Source organism: Podarcis muralis, chromosome 2 (assembly GCF_964188315.1).
Source record: "Podarcis muralis chromosome 2, rPodMur119.hap1.1, whole genome shotgun sequence".
NCBI classification, from domain to species: domain Eukaryota; kingdom Metazoa; phylum Chordata; class Lepidosauria; order Squamata; family Lacertidae; genus Podarcis; species Podarcis muralis.
In genome coordinates, this window is record NC_135656.1 from 27,308,950 (window position 1) to 27,326,988 (window position 18,039).

The 18,039-nt window shown below is 48.7% G+C and overlaps 1 protein-coding gene and 1 long non-coding RNA gene across 11 annotated transcripts in view; one reads left to right on the plus strand and one right to left on the minus strand.

Annotated features, from left to right (window-relative positions):
• SDK2 (sidekick cell adhesion molecule 2) overlaps positions 1–14,028 on the minus strand; it is a 330,246-nt gene extending 316,218 nt beyond the window's left edge. For all 10 annotated transcript variants that reach the window (XM_077924059.1, XM_028713980.2, XM_028713965.2 and 7 more), the window contains exon 1: positions 13,895–14,028. In XM_077924059.1, the coding sequence (XP_077780185.1) occupies positions 13,895–13,976 (82 nt within the window). In that variant the 5' untranslated portion in view covers positions 13,977–14,028. The remainder of the gene's footprint in view (positions 1–13,894) is intronic.
• Positions 14,029–14,581: 553 nt separating this feature from the next.
• Positions 14,582–17,084, plus strand: LOC144326910 (uncharacterized). The gene is made up of 2 exons (XR_013391798.1): positions 14,582–14,719; positions 16,612–17,084. It is a non-coding gene; the product is annotated as an uncharacterized LOC144326910 (long non-coding RNA).
• The last annotated feature ends 955 nt before the right edge of the window (positions 17,085–18,039 follow it).

Sequence of the window (18,039 nt, forward strand, 5' to 3'; positions counted from 1 at the left end):
GACCCCTTGGCTTGCCGGCACCGACTTCTGGAAAAGGACATGATTCTCCTGTTGGATTCTAGTAATAAAAGCAAAGCGAGAAGCACTTTTTCCGCTTTTCAACTGGCACTTCAGTTCTTCAAAGGGTTTCCAGTGTCAGCCGCCTTCATCTTTCCATTAAAAAAAAAAGGAAGAAGAGGAAAAAACCCCGCGCAGATCAAAGCTAAAAGCAACCTCCCCATCAAGAAACACTGAACCTAGGAATAGCCTCCCCTGCCAGTAGTGAAAATGGAATTTAACAGATGCATTCCCCTGATGTGTTTTTGTTTTGAGTCCCTTGCTGTTCCACCCAGGCCCAGGGGCCAAATGTGGGGACCAGGACCTTTCTGTCTGGCCCCTCAGGACTGTCTCCAGGTGACACCTGCTCTATCTGGGCCACACCCCTGACGGACTCTGCTTCCTTTGCATCCTCCCGGATTGTTTTTGCTTTGGAATGCGGCCTTCAACACTGATAATGTTTCTAGCTTGCCTGGACAGAGGGTAAAGAGAGATGTGAGAGCCTATGCAGAAACTAGTCTACTGTACAAAGCCAAAGTTCAAAATTGTTGCTTCCCATTTGCCTCTGGCCCTGCCTGGCACTGGTATGTGGCCCCTGGGAAGTTGCCCGGAAGCCAATGTGGCCCTCGAGCTGGGAAAGACGTCCCCATCCCTGACCTAGGTGCTCAGGCTCGCTGGTTTCCTGAGGACTTCTGCCTACCTCTCAAGACCTGGATGTAAAAAGCAGGTTTGGGTAAACAAAGTCTGCTTATTTGCCCAGTGCAATCTCCGAGCTGCCACTCAGAGCAGCTCCAAGCCAAGGAAAGGTTTAATGTTCTTTTTTCTTTTTTGTCTGCTACTGCTGGGAGAACACAAACCAATACACCGAAAGAGATCAGAGTGCCACCGGTCCCAGAGCTACTTCTCAAGGTTACACAGACAATTGTTGTACATTACCACACACATGAGCGGCCCCCGAGGCCAGCTGCGTTGCCGGGTCTCAGCTCCCCGGCAGAGTCATTAACAGCCTGCATTACGGCAAATAATATTTCCTTCCTTTACGATTATCGTATCATCAAAATTTCAGGGCCGCACCAGGCCACTAATGGCTTCCTAAGAAGCATCAAATTTTAATCTCCTTCCCTCCTCCTCCTCCTCCTCAGCAACCTGCTCACCCACAAACTACTCTCCTTCCTCAGCTGCTCACATAAGGCTGGTAACTAATGCACTGGCTAATCTTAAGTAAGAAGCAAAGCAGTGCTCACCTCCAGATGCAGGAAGTAGAAGAGGAGTTGCAGAGGTCACATACTGCCAAACAGAATGAAATGCACAACAGGGTATGATGGCCAATTAATAGGGTTCGTGTTTCTCTCCCCAACCTCTGGAACCGGAACTCAAGAGATGCACTGCCCCTGAACATGGAAGTTTCATTTAGCTATCGTAGTCAACAGACCAATCCATTGATAAGACCAATTCTCCTCCACGGATCTGGCCTGAGATCACCACCATGTCATGTGCAGCGTTCAAAATTAGCCAGGCGCCAGATGCGTTTCGTGACTGGCGCCAGTCCAATTGTGACCACATGGAGATCTCTGTATGCCAGGCTGGCAACTGGGGAAAGCAAAATGTCACTTAGAGAAGGATCTGAAATATTGTCTTTTAAGCTTATTATTATTATTATTAGTTGTTATTGTTGTTTTATTCAATGCTTTAATGTGTTGTAAACAACGTGGAGATTTGTTCTTTAAACTATAAACCACTACAGAAATGAAATGGACAACAATAAATAATGATGATGATGATGATAAAGTCCACTGCAAAACATAAACAAACAAACAAAAATGGCGCCTAGACATTCCACTGTGGCGGCTGTAAGCCAGGCTTAAGGCACCATTTGGCAATTAGATTATATATATATATATATATATATATGAGTTTCTAACACAGTGTGTAACAGTAAATTCTATTAAGTTAACTGTGAATTTTGTGAAGAACTTGTTTCTTTTGGTCCTCCTGTTGCCAACTGATGTCATCGCATGACTCCAAGTTCTAATGTAGTGGAAAGTAGGATGAAAGCTACTTTCTCAACACCACAAATAAATTGATAGAACTCTTATCATATCAACACTTGGGTTGTCTCCCCCCCCCCCTTCTAAACTGAGAACAACTGAGAACACTTGAGACGTTCCTCACAGGGAAGAGGCTCTAATCCGTTGCACCTTTTCCAGTTCTGTCTATGACAATATTTTTAAGGTGGGGCATTATTAGCGATCAAGGTTCACCAGAGAAGAAACTTCTGCTGAACAAGGAAGCTTTATTCCACGTTAGGGTTGGCTCAAAACCACAGTCCTCAAAGTAGGTTAGGATCCCTAAGGGAAGTCTATTCCAACTTGGTGCCATCGAGATGAACTACAGCTCCCATCTCCCATGACCACTGGTCATGGTGACTGAGGCTGATGGGTACTGGAGTCCAACAACATGTAGATGGCACCAGGCTGGGGAAGGATGCCCAATGAGATGTGGGCCATTCCTAGGGCCAAAACTGCATTAAGCAGCTCCTTCCTTGAGTCAGGCCTTCCTTGGTTGGGGCCCTAGATCTGGTGTTGGGAAAATGGAAGATGAGGGGGTAAGAGCGATTTCTGTCATGGTCCAGTTTACGGGCGGTCGAAGTCCTGGATGAGGATGTTGGGACCGGGGGCAAGATGGCGGGGTGAGAGCAGGAATGAGAGTCTGGAAGCCAGGAGTCAAGAAGCCAATGATCCGAGGGTCAGGAAACAAGGAGTCAAGGGTCCAAGGATCAGGAAGCAAGGAGTCAAGAAGCCAAACGCAGCAAGGCAAGAAGCATGTTGCTGTGTCAAAGAGCCAAAGGGAAATGCTAACCTTATATCCCTTCCTGGCTCTTGCTACCAGGTGCTGTGAGTTACCAATCGGCCTCACCTGTGCGGCCGCGCCTTGCCTCTTGAGAAGAAACTTAGGAAAGCCCCAGTCCTGCAAAGCCCTACTAGTCACAGGGCCTGGCTCCTGCATGCACTCCTGACAGATTTCTATGCAAGGACTTTTTTTAAGCAGGGGAGGAGGAAACAGGAAATTCTGTTTGTGCTCATCCCATACTTTGAAATACTTATTTGGTGGGAGGAAATAAAAGAGGAGTCTATCACAATGTGCCCTTTAATCGCCCAGCGGAGGTTGGGCCACTGAGGGCGCTCCAGCTGAGACCCACCTCTGAGCCGCAATGCCATCAGCTTCGTGACATATTATCCTCCTGATAAACATTGCATTCCACTGTGGATAATTAGCAATCGGCTTTAATCAATAAGTTATTTTTGCCCTAGGTAATTAATAATTGCGTGGCGCGGCTTGCCTCGACAATAATTAAACTTTCGGTGTTCCTTCCCCGATTGGCATTCTGGCATGTATATAACAACTGCGGGTAATCAAACTTTTTTTTTTTTTACTTCTACACAGGTGGAGCCATTAGGGCAGTGGTTCTCTGGCTTTGAGTATTTTTTTGGTTTGGTTTCTCTTTCATTCTTCTCCTCCCCCCTTTGCTTCTCAAGCTCTTATCGACCAGCCTTTCTTTAGCTGAATCGATCATGCAACAAAAGACGGATGTCAGCTCAGATCTTCGTAGGAAGATGCCAAGCTATTGTACCCCCGCTCAGCTTCCAAAACTCAGACCCATAAGCTTCTGAAAAGAGCTCCCCCAACTGGAACCTGCCAATACAAATCAGACAAAGAGAAAACAGCGGAACCAGCTATACAGGATAGTGTGGTGTATTGACTTGATGCGACTTTTTCTTATCATGAGGAAAAGCTATACTCTTACAACATTAGTAGTATATATTAGTAGCAGTGGATATTAGTGGTGTTCCATTCATGCCCTACGTGCAAGCTTCTCATAGGTATCTGGTTTGTCAAGGATGCTGGACATGACAGGACTGATCCAGCAGCCTCTTCTTCTGTTTATACAGTGGTGCCCCGCAAGACGAATGCCTCGCAAGACGGAAAACCCGCTAGACGAAAGGGTTTTCCGTTTTGGAGGTGCTTCGCAAAACGAATTTCCTATGGGCTTGCTTCGCAAGACGAAAATGTCTTGCGAGTTCCTGCAGGGTTTTTTCCCTCCCCCCCCCCTTTTCCCCAAGCCGCTAAGCCGCTTATCAGCTGATCCGCTAAGCCGCTAAACAGCTGATCCGCTAAGCCGCTAATGGGCTTGCTTCGCAAGACGAAAAAACCGCAAGACGAAGAGAATCGCGGAACAGATTCTTTTCGTCTTGCGAGGCACCACTGTACAGTCGTACATGAGGTTACAGATGCTTCAGGTTACATACGCTTCAGGTTACAGACTCCACTAACCCAGAAATAGCACCTCGGGTTAAGAACTTTGCTTCAGGATGAGAACAGAAATCATGCGGCAGCGGTGCGAGGCCTCATTAACTAAAGTGGTACCTCAGGTTAAGAACATTTTCAGGTTAAGAATGGACCTCCAGAACGAATTAAGTTCTTAACCCAAGTTACCACTCTACATTCTTATACAACAGAGCTTCCCAAACTTGGGTCTCCAGCTGTTTTTGGACTACAGTTCCCATCATCCCCGACCACTGATCCTGCTAGCTAGGGATGATGGGAGTTGTAGTCCAAAAACAGCTCGAGACCCAAGTTTGGGAAACTCTGTAATACAACATGCTTACATTTAGTCGACATTAGTGGTTATATAAAGCACCACATCCATGGACTATTCTTTCCAACGTCCTACCTCCACACCCCAAACACACCATCAAAAAGAGACATTGGTTGGATCACATCATTGGCTGTATTTTCCTCAAGCTCCTAGTCAGCGTATTTGTGGACTTCCAATTGCAGAGGCGACCACACAAAAGAGTTAAGTGCAGGGAGTTTAAAAGGTGGCCTGAGTTTGATTCAGAAATGCAAACTTCTGAACTCAGGCATTTCATTAGCTAGATAAACAAATGGTTTTAAGAACCGGCTACCCTCAAATCAAAATATCAAGTATAATTTGAGGTTCCCAGAACTACAGGCATGAGATAGGAGATTTGCCTTATTTCTCAGGTTATTTAAGAAAAGGGGGAGGCAATGTTAAATATCAATGCCAGTTTAAGTTTGCATTACCAACTGTTCATCAGAGGGCTATTTTACACATTACACCACACACGGGCAAATGAGGGTTTGTCACGAAGCACACACTCCACAAGCAGCTGTGGCCAATTGCGGCTCCCCGTTAAGTGTCACTGAATGAAATACATGTCTGTTGCATCCACATGTATTGTCATTATTTATTAATTAAGTACCTCTCTCACATGCAAAATTTGTGTGGGTCTTGAAAATGTATGTCACACGTGTCAAAGGCCACCACCACCACACACACACACAAACACACACACACACACACACGTGTAACATGGCACTTACCGTATTTTTTGCTCTATAAGACTCACTTTTTCCCTCCTAAAAAGTAAGGGGAAATGTATGTGCGTCTTACGGAGCGAATGCAGGCTGCGCAGCTATCCCAGAAGCCAGAACAGCAAGAGGGATTGCTGCTTTCACTGCGCAGCGATCCCTCTTACTGTTCTGGCTTCTGAGATTCAGAATATTTTTTTTTCTTGTTTTCCTCCTCCAAAAACTAGGTGCGGCTTGTGGTCTGGTGCGTCTTATAGAGCGAAAAATACGGTAATTTATATTTCCTGGGAAACTGACAGACCTAGCAGACACATGGCCCAGAATGCAGTGGTGAAGTGGATAAGTTAACAAGTTTATGGAGAAGAGGAAGAGATAAAAATGTCCAAAGGAAGGCTTGAGCAAGATGTGAACGAAATGATCACATTCAGCTTTGGGATGATGGATGGGGAGCAGAGCAACATTTCTCAACTACATACAGGGCCATTATAAAGAGCAGCTGTCTCCATGGCCACCAGCGGGCTAGGATCCTAAACTCACATAAATGAATGGAATTGTTACAGTGAAACCCTGAGATTATAGTTAGGGAGAAATGCGTTCTTGAAGAACAGGATGTACAAAAACAAAACAAAACCAAGCTTTCGGGGAAAGTTATCGACTTTAATTATTCTGCCCAAGGAACAAAGTACGTGACCTTCCTTCGTTACAATCAAAATGTAAACATAAAACGACTAGCAGTGTCACCACCTCTGCCTGAAGCCCATCCAAAAATGTTTAGCAGAATTCCATGTGGCAACCGGAAGAAGACGAAACAGGGAAGCAAGCAACTTACTCCAAAACGATCCCAGATTTAATCACCCCCATCTGGCTGTGCACACATAGCACAAATTAGCTGTTTGGGGAGAAGAGACTGTCTCTGAAATAATTGATCAGCACTGTTGCAGGTTTTCCGACTAACCATACAGCTGGATTCAGTCAGGAATCACAAACAAAACACCTGCTTGCATATATAGCTCCTCAACCATGAATGGGTAAGTGCGCAGAACTTAACTAGCTGGATTTGGGTGGCTTTTTTGATGCTACAGTCCTAGCTCCCCAGTGAGGGCACTACAGAAATGCATGGCTGCCCTTATATCCGGAAGACAGGCTGGGGTGTGGACATTGACAGTAACACAAGGAGTGGATATTGCTTCCAAAGCACTATTTTTTACATCTGCTTTGAGAATATAAGGGCCTAACAATACATTATGAGAAATGCCTAGCTACTGCCAGCTCACATCTCCCTCTTGCTTCCTGGTAAGAAAGCCGAGTGCAGCCTTGCATGGAGGTCCACAAAGACTACCAACCAAAAGCATTTTACTGCTCCTTCTGAACCACAATTGATGGCATACTAAAGTTCAAGGCGGTGGCAGATAATTCAGTTCTATTCTGGTTCAGAGAAACTACCCTGGCTGATTGCCTGGCGACTGGCTATTTACAACCCTGGTCCAGTAAAGGAAATGCATGATTAATGTGACCTCTTTGCGTCCAGTATTTCCTTTACCCTTGCAAACAGCAACCAATAAACACCAGACTTGATATTATTTCACCTGTTTCGCTAAATGCATGGGCCATGGGGAAAGACATAGGTTGACAGCGGTGCCTCATAATGTCCAGTTTGCAATCCTGTACAATGAGTTCAATGAAATTTTCTCCCAGGTAAGTGTGTCTAGCAGGGTGAGCCAATGTGGTGCTCTCCAAATATTACTGGACATCAAACTTCCTTCAGCACCAGCCAGTAATATCCGATGATCAGAGATGAGCGAAGTAGTACCAAGTTGGCTATCGCTGGTGTATAAGATTGCACCATAAGTCTCAAAATAATTCAAGAATCTAATAGTAAAAGTACAATATTTTAGACCACAGCTTTTTTTTACTAGGTTAGCCTTACTACTGCCTCCTTTTTTGCCCATCTCTTCTGCATATTTTAAGTGTGTGGTTTTTTTTAATTGCAGGAAACATACCATGAAATGGTACTTCATTACAGTTACGAAACCTGATTCATTCAACAGTCAACAAGAAATTCAACTGGATAACCTTGTGCTAATTCTCCTTCCCTTGGCCGACACACACACAGTATTTCCGTGAAACACACAATACAGTTTTTTAAACAAAGACAACAGAGGCAGGAGTTTACGAAATAAATTGGGGGAAGTTCATAACGCAGGCCGTAATAGCTTCTGATGCCTGAGAGCAAACACAATGCAAGGGAGCCCAGGAGACGGAAACTCGGAGACAAGGAGAAGAGGAACTCGGCGAGCGCAAGTGAATCAATCAAAGAGACCGTCACAGTTTCTGACACAGGGGCCCTTCTGGATAATATACTGCAAGTTTATCTGTTATGTTCTGGACTTAATTACTGAGAAATTATAGGCTAGGTGCAAAGAAGAGGCAGCATTAAGAGCCAGGGGCACTGAGAAGGCTTTGGCTTCGTCAGCTGCTGGAAACAATGGCTATAAATTCAGAGGAGAGAGAGAGAGAGAGAATACATTGTGATATGCACCTTGGATATTAGGTACCTTAAGGAAAGAGTCGCAGGCTCCTCCACAGTCACAAATGCTGCCTCACTGCCTGGGGAATGTTTCCAAAGACATAATGCCACCCCTGGAGCAAAGGGACAGATGTTAAGAGTAAGGCTAGAAACCTTCCTGACTTGAATGCAGGAATATGTGAATCATTACTCCATGCCGGGGGGGGGGGTTACTCCCCATCCTGGAATGGACCCACTGGCACCCCAATGTTCTAAGAGGGTTTCTGGCACCAATAATGAGGCACTCACTGGCCACAGTGCTGATAATGCCAAGGTTGCAGGTTCAATCCCCACATGGGACAAGCTGCATGTTCCTGCATTGTTGACTAGATGATCCTCTACGATTCTACGTCGCTGGAACAGGACTAGGTTCCCACATTTGCCACTGAACTGTGGATGCAGTTTTATTTTCACCTCTAGCTAGTCTCTCTCTCACATTTTGCCTGTCAAGCCCTTTCAAAGCAAGGCTGCCTTTCACTCTGTGCATCTGTGCAGCAAACAACATGTGCGACAAAAATGGTTTTGACCTCAACATCAGCGTCACTAAATGTGGCGGTAATTCTTTGTCACTATGAACACAGATATCCCTTTCTCTGCAACCTAGAGGGGGCAGCATACACAGCTACTGGGCAAAGAACTGTTCCTCCTCTTGAATATTTGGTGTGCCGCCTGAAGATTTTGTTAAAGCTTTCTACCAAACTGGTGCTAGGTAAAGGTAAAAGGACCCCTGACCATGAGGTCCAGTCGTGGCTGACTCTGGGGTTGCGGCGCTCATCTCGCTTTATTGGCCAAGGGAGCCGGCGTACAGCTTCCGGGTCATGTGGCCAGCATGACTAAGCCGCTTCTGGCAAACCAGAGCAGCACACAGAAACGCCGTTTACCTTCCCGCTGGAGTGGTAGTTATTTATCTACTTGCACTTTGATGTGCTTTCAAACTGCTAGGTTGGCAGGAGCAGGGACCGGGCAACGGGAGCTCACCCCATCGCGGGGATTCGAACCGCCGACCTTCTGATCGGCAAGTCCTAGGCTCTGTGGTTTAACCCACAGCGCCACCCGCCTCCCTTAAACTGGTGCTACATGTGCCTAAATGGCACGACTAGACATCTGCTAATCATCACATGGCTCCCACGTCCTCAGACCTAGAAAGAGCTCCCCTGCCCTGGTCCCCAAGCACCGTTTGCAAGCAAATATGCTCTACCACTAACCTACAATCCATCTCTGTAGGTGTCACAGAGCCTGCTGGTCAGTCATCACACAATTCAAAATTGGAGTTAACTCTTTATTAGCAAAAGCACAATCTCCACATACTTGGCAGAGAGTCAAGCCTAAGGAGCACAGCAGCTCATTCCTGGTGGTCTTGCTCCATGAAAAACCAGTTGGTGAGATTGGAAGTCTCTGCCTCCCCACAGCCATCTAAGTCCCCTCCTCTCCAGGGCTTTTTCCAAGCAATAGGAGACTGCGTCTGTGCATCTCCAACCTCTCTTCACGCCTCTCTTGATTCTGGGAGAAAGAGGGGAGGGGAGCTTGTCGCAGCCGGAGGGAGAGACACCCAAGCCTCTTCATCAGCCTAACTCATCTCTGCCTCCTCCCACTTGACAGCACTTTCGCAGCTCTGTAAGCTGTCGTCTCTCTCTTCTTCTCCCTCTTGACCACCCATTGTTGTCCTGCCATCACTCCCCAGGCTCTGAGCCTTCTTCCCTTAGTGGTTCCCCAACTCCTTCCTCCCACCATTCCTCTGTGTCCAACAAGTCCTGACAGTAGGCCAGTGTGCACTTCACGGAAAGCAATGTAGTGCAAATGGCCACACCCACATGTGCCTTTCGTTTAGGCCTTGCAACAGGGAACAAGAAGCTGCCTTACATCAGGTCAGACTACATTTCCAATCTTCCCAATGCTGTCTACTCAGATAGCAGCTCCCCCAGAGTCTCAGGCAGAAAAGGGCCTTCTCCCATCATCTGCTTCCTGGTCCTTTACAAGCTGGAGATTTAGGGTTCCCAGCTGACCAGAAAAACACGGGCCAAACTTACCGGTACGTTGTGCTCCTGTGATTTTTCTTTAAGTCAACTGGCTGTTGTGTCAGCAAGTCAAGCTTCCCATGACATAAGCATTGCAACCTGCCAATTACTGCAGCTCATAGGACTAGGACACACACATATACATATACAAATTCAGTACATATACATATACGTATACACGCTGACAACCCTATTGTCACATAACAGCATCCTATTGAGCCTCAGTGGCGTTATCCACCTATTGAAGTTAAGACTGACATTCTTTTAGTTCCTGCTTTGGCACAAAGTGCCCCAGACTTTTAAAGGCAAGATTGGACGAGCATCACCATGCATTTTGACAGCTGTGCATGGTCCCTAGGGGTCATTAGGGAATGGGGTGGCGAAGAAATGCAGAAGATATAGAACCTGTCCACTGTACTTGGGCTTGCACAATGTATCAAGTAGCGGTTTAATAAATTTGGGTAATTTTTTTAAAATATTGCATTCAGCCCAAAGTAATCATGGAAGATGCCAATACCACAAGCCTAATGTGTGGTATTAAGAAACCCTTTTGCATCCCCAAAGTCTACTATAAAAAGAAAGCACTTTTCCCCTCTTCCTTGGCATCATCACACATCCCTCCTCTTGCCCTTTCAGGTAGTTTAGAGTTTCCAAGAGCCTACATTGGCTGGTGCATCCAGATCAATGCTCTCTGCCTAAAGAGGGAGTCTATTTATGTATCACGTTCAGATAACAGAAGTGGCTGAAAATAGTCTGCACAGCACATAAGCATCCCGGAGGCAATTAGCTTATCGCGTGGTCCTGCGCTGGCTTGTGGCACTCGCAGACCATGGCCTGTCATGAAAGGGTACTCGCCAACGACCTTTTTTCTAATGGCAAACTTTTCATTTGATTCACGTTAAGTGGGTTTTACATAGCCAGGTTCCAACAGCTCTGCAGAGAGGGGAAACTGGATAGGAGGAAATTGAGAACAGTGGATGCGAGGGAACGTAAAGATTTTAGCAACTGGTGGCTGAAGCAAACCAACCAAGCCCCAGAAGCTGACAAAAGTGTGTTTAGCTGAAGGATATACTCTAGTTCAACCCAAAGAGGGCAAACATCTAAGTGTACTGTTTGAGGGAATAAATACAGTGGGGGGTTTTGCCTCTTCCACCCAGAGATGATTACGCAGCATCCAATCTGCAAATCCCACCAGTTCATCATACGCATTTAGACTCCTGCCACTCCCCCCCCCCCAATCCACACAGCCAGGTGTGGGTTTTTTTTTTGCTCGGGAGCAGAAGCACAGGGTAGCAGTTATGCGCCCTTTGCATTAGCTTCCACAACACATCCTTTTGCTGCGGATGCTCTCCATTATGAGCAAGGCTTTGCCATCACCCGACTGCCAGCCTCGGGAGAAAATAAATCAAGTTGGACCCTGGAACTGCCGCCCATCTCGCCCCCACTTCATTTCCCTTGGCAGCCCCAAGGAGCTATCGCCAGCCTCCATGGGTTCAGCCGGCCATTGCATCCTGCCTCTTGACCATAAATCTCTCCTGGCTGGTATTGTTATCTTGACAGGTCAAGAGATAGAAAAGGAGGCGAGGAGAAGGTGCCTGGTGAGATATTATACAGGCGGGCTGTAAAACCTGCACCAGTCATTTGCCGTTAGGATAACTAACCAAATATTGGATCAGCCCACGGATGGAGGAGGGGAAAAGGGAGTTTGGGAAGCTTCTGAAACTTTTTCAAGAGTCCTGAGACTGTGGTAAAAGAAAAAGAAAAAAGAGGGGGAAGGAAAGGAGAGAAAACGAACAGCTACAGGCAACAGGTAGATCAAGTGGGAACACTATTCTAGGGCAACTGACTGAATTCTCCAGACCACAACAAAACACCTCCTCAAACAACCTTAATTTTTCATCCCCCTCAGCAACTTTTCCTTGTTGCTGTTGGTCTCCATCATTCGCTTTTCTTCTTCTTTGCAAATCGTCCAAAAACCGTCTGCTTTCTTTCATCAACGCCCCACAATCTGTGAACCAGGGCGTTTAAAGGATTTTTTTTTTAGTTTTTTGGACAAATTGGTGCTTTTATAACAAGGCAGAACGAGAAGAACGGCTGCTACGACAACCCAGCTTTTACTGGGTTGCAGGAGGATTAACCCTTTCCTGAGGCCTGGGGAAAGAATGGCATGTGGCGGCCATTGTCTTAAATCAGTCCCTCGCTCTGCCCGCTTCTCTCCCCCCCCCTCGCGCCCCCTCCCCGCCTCAGTTGGAATGCCAGGCGCGCGGGAATTTCGCTACGCCGGGATGCTCTGGCCAATGAAGTCACACACATCAAACGAGGCTGGACGTGAAATGGCGGGGGGGGGGGGGAGCCGAGAGGAGAGAATGAGGCGCTTTGGCGCCGGGACGACACTTGACGGCTGCCCTACGGTCCCCGCTTCGCCTCTGCGCGCTTTGAAAAGCCTGCCCACCTGTAAGCAGCTTTGGAGAGAGAAGCCCTTATCGCGAGACAACAGGCTGTGCAAGAAAAGAGGTCACCCTCTCCATCTAGCCTTTAAAAAATAAAAGGCTGGCGCGCGAGAGGGAGCCTGGAGAAGTCGCCGTATTGTTATTATTTCCTCAGAGTCGCCGCACAATTCATTTCCCCCCTCAGCTTGAGGGAAGGTTGATTCTGGAAAAAAGCCACCCAAGGCAGTATTTTCCTTTGTGGTGACAGAGAGAGAAGGAGGGAGCTCTCTCTCCTTCTCTTTCTTTTCTTTTAGGTCTGCCCCACGTGTTGCATTCTTCTCCCCCGGAAGTTCTCTGGGTATCCCAGGCAGCCTGCGCTGGGCTGTGCACGGCACACACACACAAAACGCACGCAGAAAGGGAGACACACGCAGCCCTCTCCAAGGAACATTCAAGCCTTTTGGCTGCGCGAAGGAGAAGCCGGGTTCACCGGCGGCCAGCCCGCGCCTGGAGAGGGGCCGGCGGTGCTTTGGGGAAACCTCGCCCCGCAGGCTTCTTTCTGGGCGCGCAACCCCGACGGGCGCGCATTCCGATCCTTTGCGTTTTTAAAAGAAGCGGCTGCGCTCGAAGGCAAGCCCCACCGGAATCGTCTTGGGGCTGAAAGCTCGTTTCTTTCCCACTTGCTAGGGATCGAGCCCCACTTCTTAAATGAGCAGGGTCGAGTTAGGATCGCGCTGTGAATTCCGCCGCCGCCGCCGCCCCCAGCAGAGAATATGCAGAGAAAATGCCCTTCCACAGGGCAGAGAAAATGCCCTTCCACAGGAGGCCCTCCTCCTTTCCCCCCTCCTCTTTAAAGCCTTTCTTTTTATCTCCCTCAAATCTCCAGCGCCTGCCTGCCTCTCCTCGTCTCCGACTCCCTCCTTCCCACTCCGCTTTGATCTCTTGATTACTTTTGAACAGGCATTTCAGTCCCGCAAACCGACCAGACGTAAACTTCTCCAAAGCCGTGTCTCTCGGCATCCACAGCAAAACAACCTCGCCCCCCCCCCCCGCCGCCGTCAACCTCCTCCTGACTAACCAAAGCACAGATCGGACCGAATTGAAGAAAAGTCTCCATCGCCCAACTAAGAAGAAAAAAGCCGAAGAAAAAAACCCCTTCTTTCTCTCTGACAATCTCTTACCCCCCCCCCCGCCGTCCCTTTCCATTTAACAGGCTCTCCTTAGCCTATGGCTGAGTTGTTCAACTTCCATCAGCCCAAAAAAGTCACGCACAACCCTCAACGCGAAGTGCGGGTCTTGCTATCCAGCAGCTACTAGGAGCTAAATAGCCAGATTTTGCCGCGCCCCCCTATATCTCCGTTGCACCGTCCAGCGCCCCCCCCCCGCCAAACCACACATGCAAGCCATTGAAGGCGGGCAGGGGGGCTTCGTAAGCAACCCCCTCCTCGATTTACCTTGGGCTGTGGCTGCAGGGCTGCCCAGAAGCACGACGATCACGCAGCACATTATCTCCCAGCGTTTGCCAATCCCAGCCATGGTTACCAGAGAAGCTTTGCAAGGAAGAGAACTTCTGCTGGAGCGGGCTTTTTTTTATTATTATTTGTTCTGTACTGTATCTAATATCCCTTATGCCTGCTGCCGGATCCCAGGAAGAACCGCGCAGGGGAGAGGGGATTCCCTCCGCTCTTCTTCCGTTTTGATAACGATCTTCTCGGCCAGACCTTAGAGAAAGCCACTTCGTCCTCCAGGGCGCATTGAAAAAGCAAACAGGGAGGCAGCAATTAAATCCAATTGAAACATCCCGCCCTAGGATCAACTCTTACAAAAAAAAAGTCTACGGGGGAACGGGGAATTGTGAAGTCCGCTGCAACGCAGCCACCACCTCCATCCTCCAGGGGGTTCGGCGGGCGAGGAAGCACAGAGAGAGTTTGGCAGGCAAGGCGCCCACTGGCGCGCCTCGTCGGAGTTCGGAGCTGTTGCAAATTCTTGCCCTCCTCCGCCGGGGTCGCAGCAGCAGCGCGGAAGGAGCGGACGGCGCTCGGCTCCCGTGGAAGCTCAACAGGGTCGGGGGGAGGAGGAGGAAACCTTTACGGGGGAGTAGAGATGGGGGGGGGGAGGTTTCCAGGAACTGCTCCGGGCTTCTCAAAACATTACTTCAAGGCTACGGAGATCGATCCCTGCGAAAGCAACGATCGACTGGTGGAGTCACGAGAAGAAAGGGGGAGGGATCGACTCAGACTCAGACACGCGAATCCCAGACGGCGCGAAGTTTTCTCTCGGTAGGCACTGCGGCGGGCTTCAAAACGGGGGGGAAAGTTTCGCGGAGGGGGAGGGTCCGGACTGGGCTGGGGGTCCGGGGTTCTCCCCTCCCCGATTACCCCCCGCTCAGCTCGCCAGGCGAGCGGTCTTCTTCTCCATGGCCGGAGGCAGCGGCTTGCGTCTCCCTCTCCTGAACGTGTCCGCCTCCCACAGCACCCCCACCCACCCCAAGCGCCGGCTGAAAGGCGGAAGGCGAGCTGGCGGCGACGGGTCTCCAAGGGCAGCCGCGGCGCGCCTCTCTTGCGGGGGGGCACGCCGGCTCTTCCAGCGGCTCTGCTGCTGCTGCTGCTGCCGCCCTCCCGCTCCTCGGCTCGGCAGCAGCGGAGTGAGCCAAAGATCTGGCAGCAGTAGAGCCGCCAGCAGTAGCGGCGGCGGCGGCAGCCTCAGCCCGGGGTAGGCGGAGAAAGAGAGAGGCCGGCAGCGCCACCTGGTGACCGACGCCGGCTCCCAGAGCGCCCGGTGCGCGCCAGGCAGGACTGGCGGCTGGCCGAGCGCCGCTCAACAGGGCGGCGTTGAAGGCTGGGCACGAAAAGCCTCCGCTCTGCGCGAACCGGAGGCCACAGCCTTCCTTTCCTCCGCCTTCGGGGATATGAGAAGCCCCCTCTGAAAAGACCCAGGCGCGGGCGAGACTTCTGTGCGCGGGAAGGGCGCGATCCTGAGAGGGGTGCGCTCAGAAGATGTGCTGTGCCGGCATCCCTGCCTCCGGGGGTGGGGGGTGGGTTAAGGTGTTGTTTTGTTTTTGTTTTAACACGGATTAAATAAAACCCAGATTTACTGTCTTTTGTAGACACCCCTGTTTGTGTCTCTCCCCCGCCCCACCCCCTCCTCCCCCAGTTTCGCAAAATGGATCCAGAAACTCTTTCAGGGGAACACGCTGTTGCAAATGTTTTACATGTCTTTTACAACATGGACCTTGGGTGTGCAGTTAAGTACAGTGGTACCTCGGGTTACATACGCTTCAGGATACAGACGCTTCAGGTTACAGACTCCGCTAACCCAGAAATATTACCTCGGGTTAAGAACTTAGCTTCAGGATGAGAACAGAAATCATGCGGCGGCGGCACAGTGGCAGCGGGAGGCCCCATTAGCTAAAGTGGTACCTCAAGTTAAGAACAGTTTCAGGTTAAGAACAGACCTCTGGAATGAATTAAGTTCTTAACCCAAGGTACCACTGTACTTAACTGCACGCCCAAGGTCCATGTTGTACACGAGCTGGAATCACGAGCCCTCATAACTGCAGACAGGGGGTGCCAACTTGAATAAAACATTGGGGGGCCCAAGTAAGATGTGGTACACATACATCATTTGAATGGCAATGCCCATCACCTGGCGGGGGGGCAACCTTCTCAAATATTTATGGGGGGGGGTGAAGGAACGCGGGTGGTGCTGTGGTCTAAACCACAGAGCCTAAGACTTGCCGATCAGAAGGTCGGCGGTTTGAATCCCCATGACGGGGTGAGCTCCCGTTGCTCGGTCCCTGCTTCTGCCAATCTAGCAGTTCAAAAGCACATCAAAATGCAAGTAGATAAATAGGTACGCTCCGGCGGGAAGGTAAACGGTATTTCCGTGCGCTGCTCTGGTTCGCCAGAAGCGGCTTTGTCATGCTGGCCACATGACCCGGAAGCTGTACGCCGGCTCCCTCGGCCAATAAAGCGAGGTGAGCGCCACAACCCCAGAGTCATCAGCGACTTGACTTAACAGTCAGGGGTCCTTTACCTTTTTAAAGGGACCTCAGCCCCTAGAAGTTGGCTTCTATGCTCTTGGAGGGAAATTGAGGGAACTGACCTTGGCCTGGCCTCAAAAGAAGCAGAAATGGCAAAGCAAACCTCATTGTCTGCATATCTTTTTACAGGGAGAGGAACCTGTGGTCCTCCAGATATCTTGGACTCCAGCTGCTGGCTTCATTGCTCACTGTCCATCCTGGGAGTTGGAGTCAAAGGAGCATGGGGCACTTCTATTGAGTCAGACAACTGAGCTACAGCCCTTCCTTCAGACGGAATGAGAGTGAGACTGTCCTTAAGGGCATAGGAAGCAGCCGTATGCCAAGTCAGACCAAGATCCCAACCGTAGGTCTCTTAGGTTTCAGGGACATCTGAAGAGACTGTAGATTCAATCTGGGATCTTCTGCATGCAAGCAAATGCTAACGCCCAGGGCTACAGGCTTCCCTTCCCTGGCCCAAAGGAAAGCTATTTGCAGAGTCAACCTACTTAAATCAGAACATGGAAAATCTACTCATCCCTTATGTGTGTGTTTTTAATTACTTGAGAGTGAAAAATACAGTTAAAGGCAGCATGGAGGTTATTAAAAATAATGGTATAAATAGACTATTTTTTCATGATCTCTCTATCCAGTTCTATTTTTGTGAGAAAAGAGGTGCCAGAACTCACTGTGAATGCCTCCCTTGTTCTCTTATAATAGCAATGTCGCCCACCTGAGAGGTGCTGGAACTGAGTTCCAGTGAGTTCTGGCTGGGGAAAATAGCCCTGTCTCTATCATTGCTCAAAAACCCAACAAGTGTAGCCCCCAAAATGCCAACATGGCAGGGGGGGGGGAGTCATAAAGTCAAAGTGAATTCCTTTCAAAACTGAAAGTTTTGCCGAGGTAAAGAGCATAGCGCAAACTTGGATAAATTATATGCAAGGCTACAATCAGGGAGGCTTTTGAAGAACAAATTGCTATATATATGTATTGCACCTCATCATACAAAAATTCTTTAAATACATCAGGAGCAGGAAGCCAGCCAGACAGGCAGTGAGCTCCTAGATGACAAAGACGTAACAGGAGCACTCAGGGAAGACAGGGAAATTGCTAAGGCATGTCAATGAATTCTTTACATCTGTCTTTACTGCAGAAGATGTTGGGTGAGATATCTACACCTGAACTTATTTTTTTCCCAAGGCAATAAATCAGAACAGCGTCAAAGAAAAATGACAAAGTATTTTTAGAACTAATCTGCAAGCTAAATCGTAAGAAATCGCCAGGGCCAGATGGCACGTTCCCCTGAAAGTTCTTAACTCAAATAGGAAACAGCAAAGTTATATATTATAAGTTAATCAAATCTACTCCTATACTACAAGACTGTAAGGTCTCCGAACACTTTTCTTCTTCCTTTTTTTAAACACCCAGAAATCTTTACAAACACCCTCCAACTTTAACCAAAAACTGCAATATGGGATCTGCTTTTAGTTGTTTCCAACTCTTTCCTCTTTCTAGGGGGGCCGGGTCCAAGAGAGAGAGTTTGGGCAGGTGTGATTTGTGATGCAGAAATGGATCCACCAG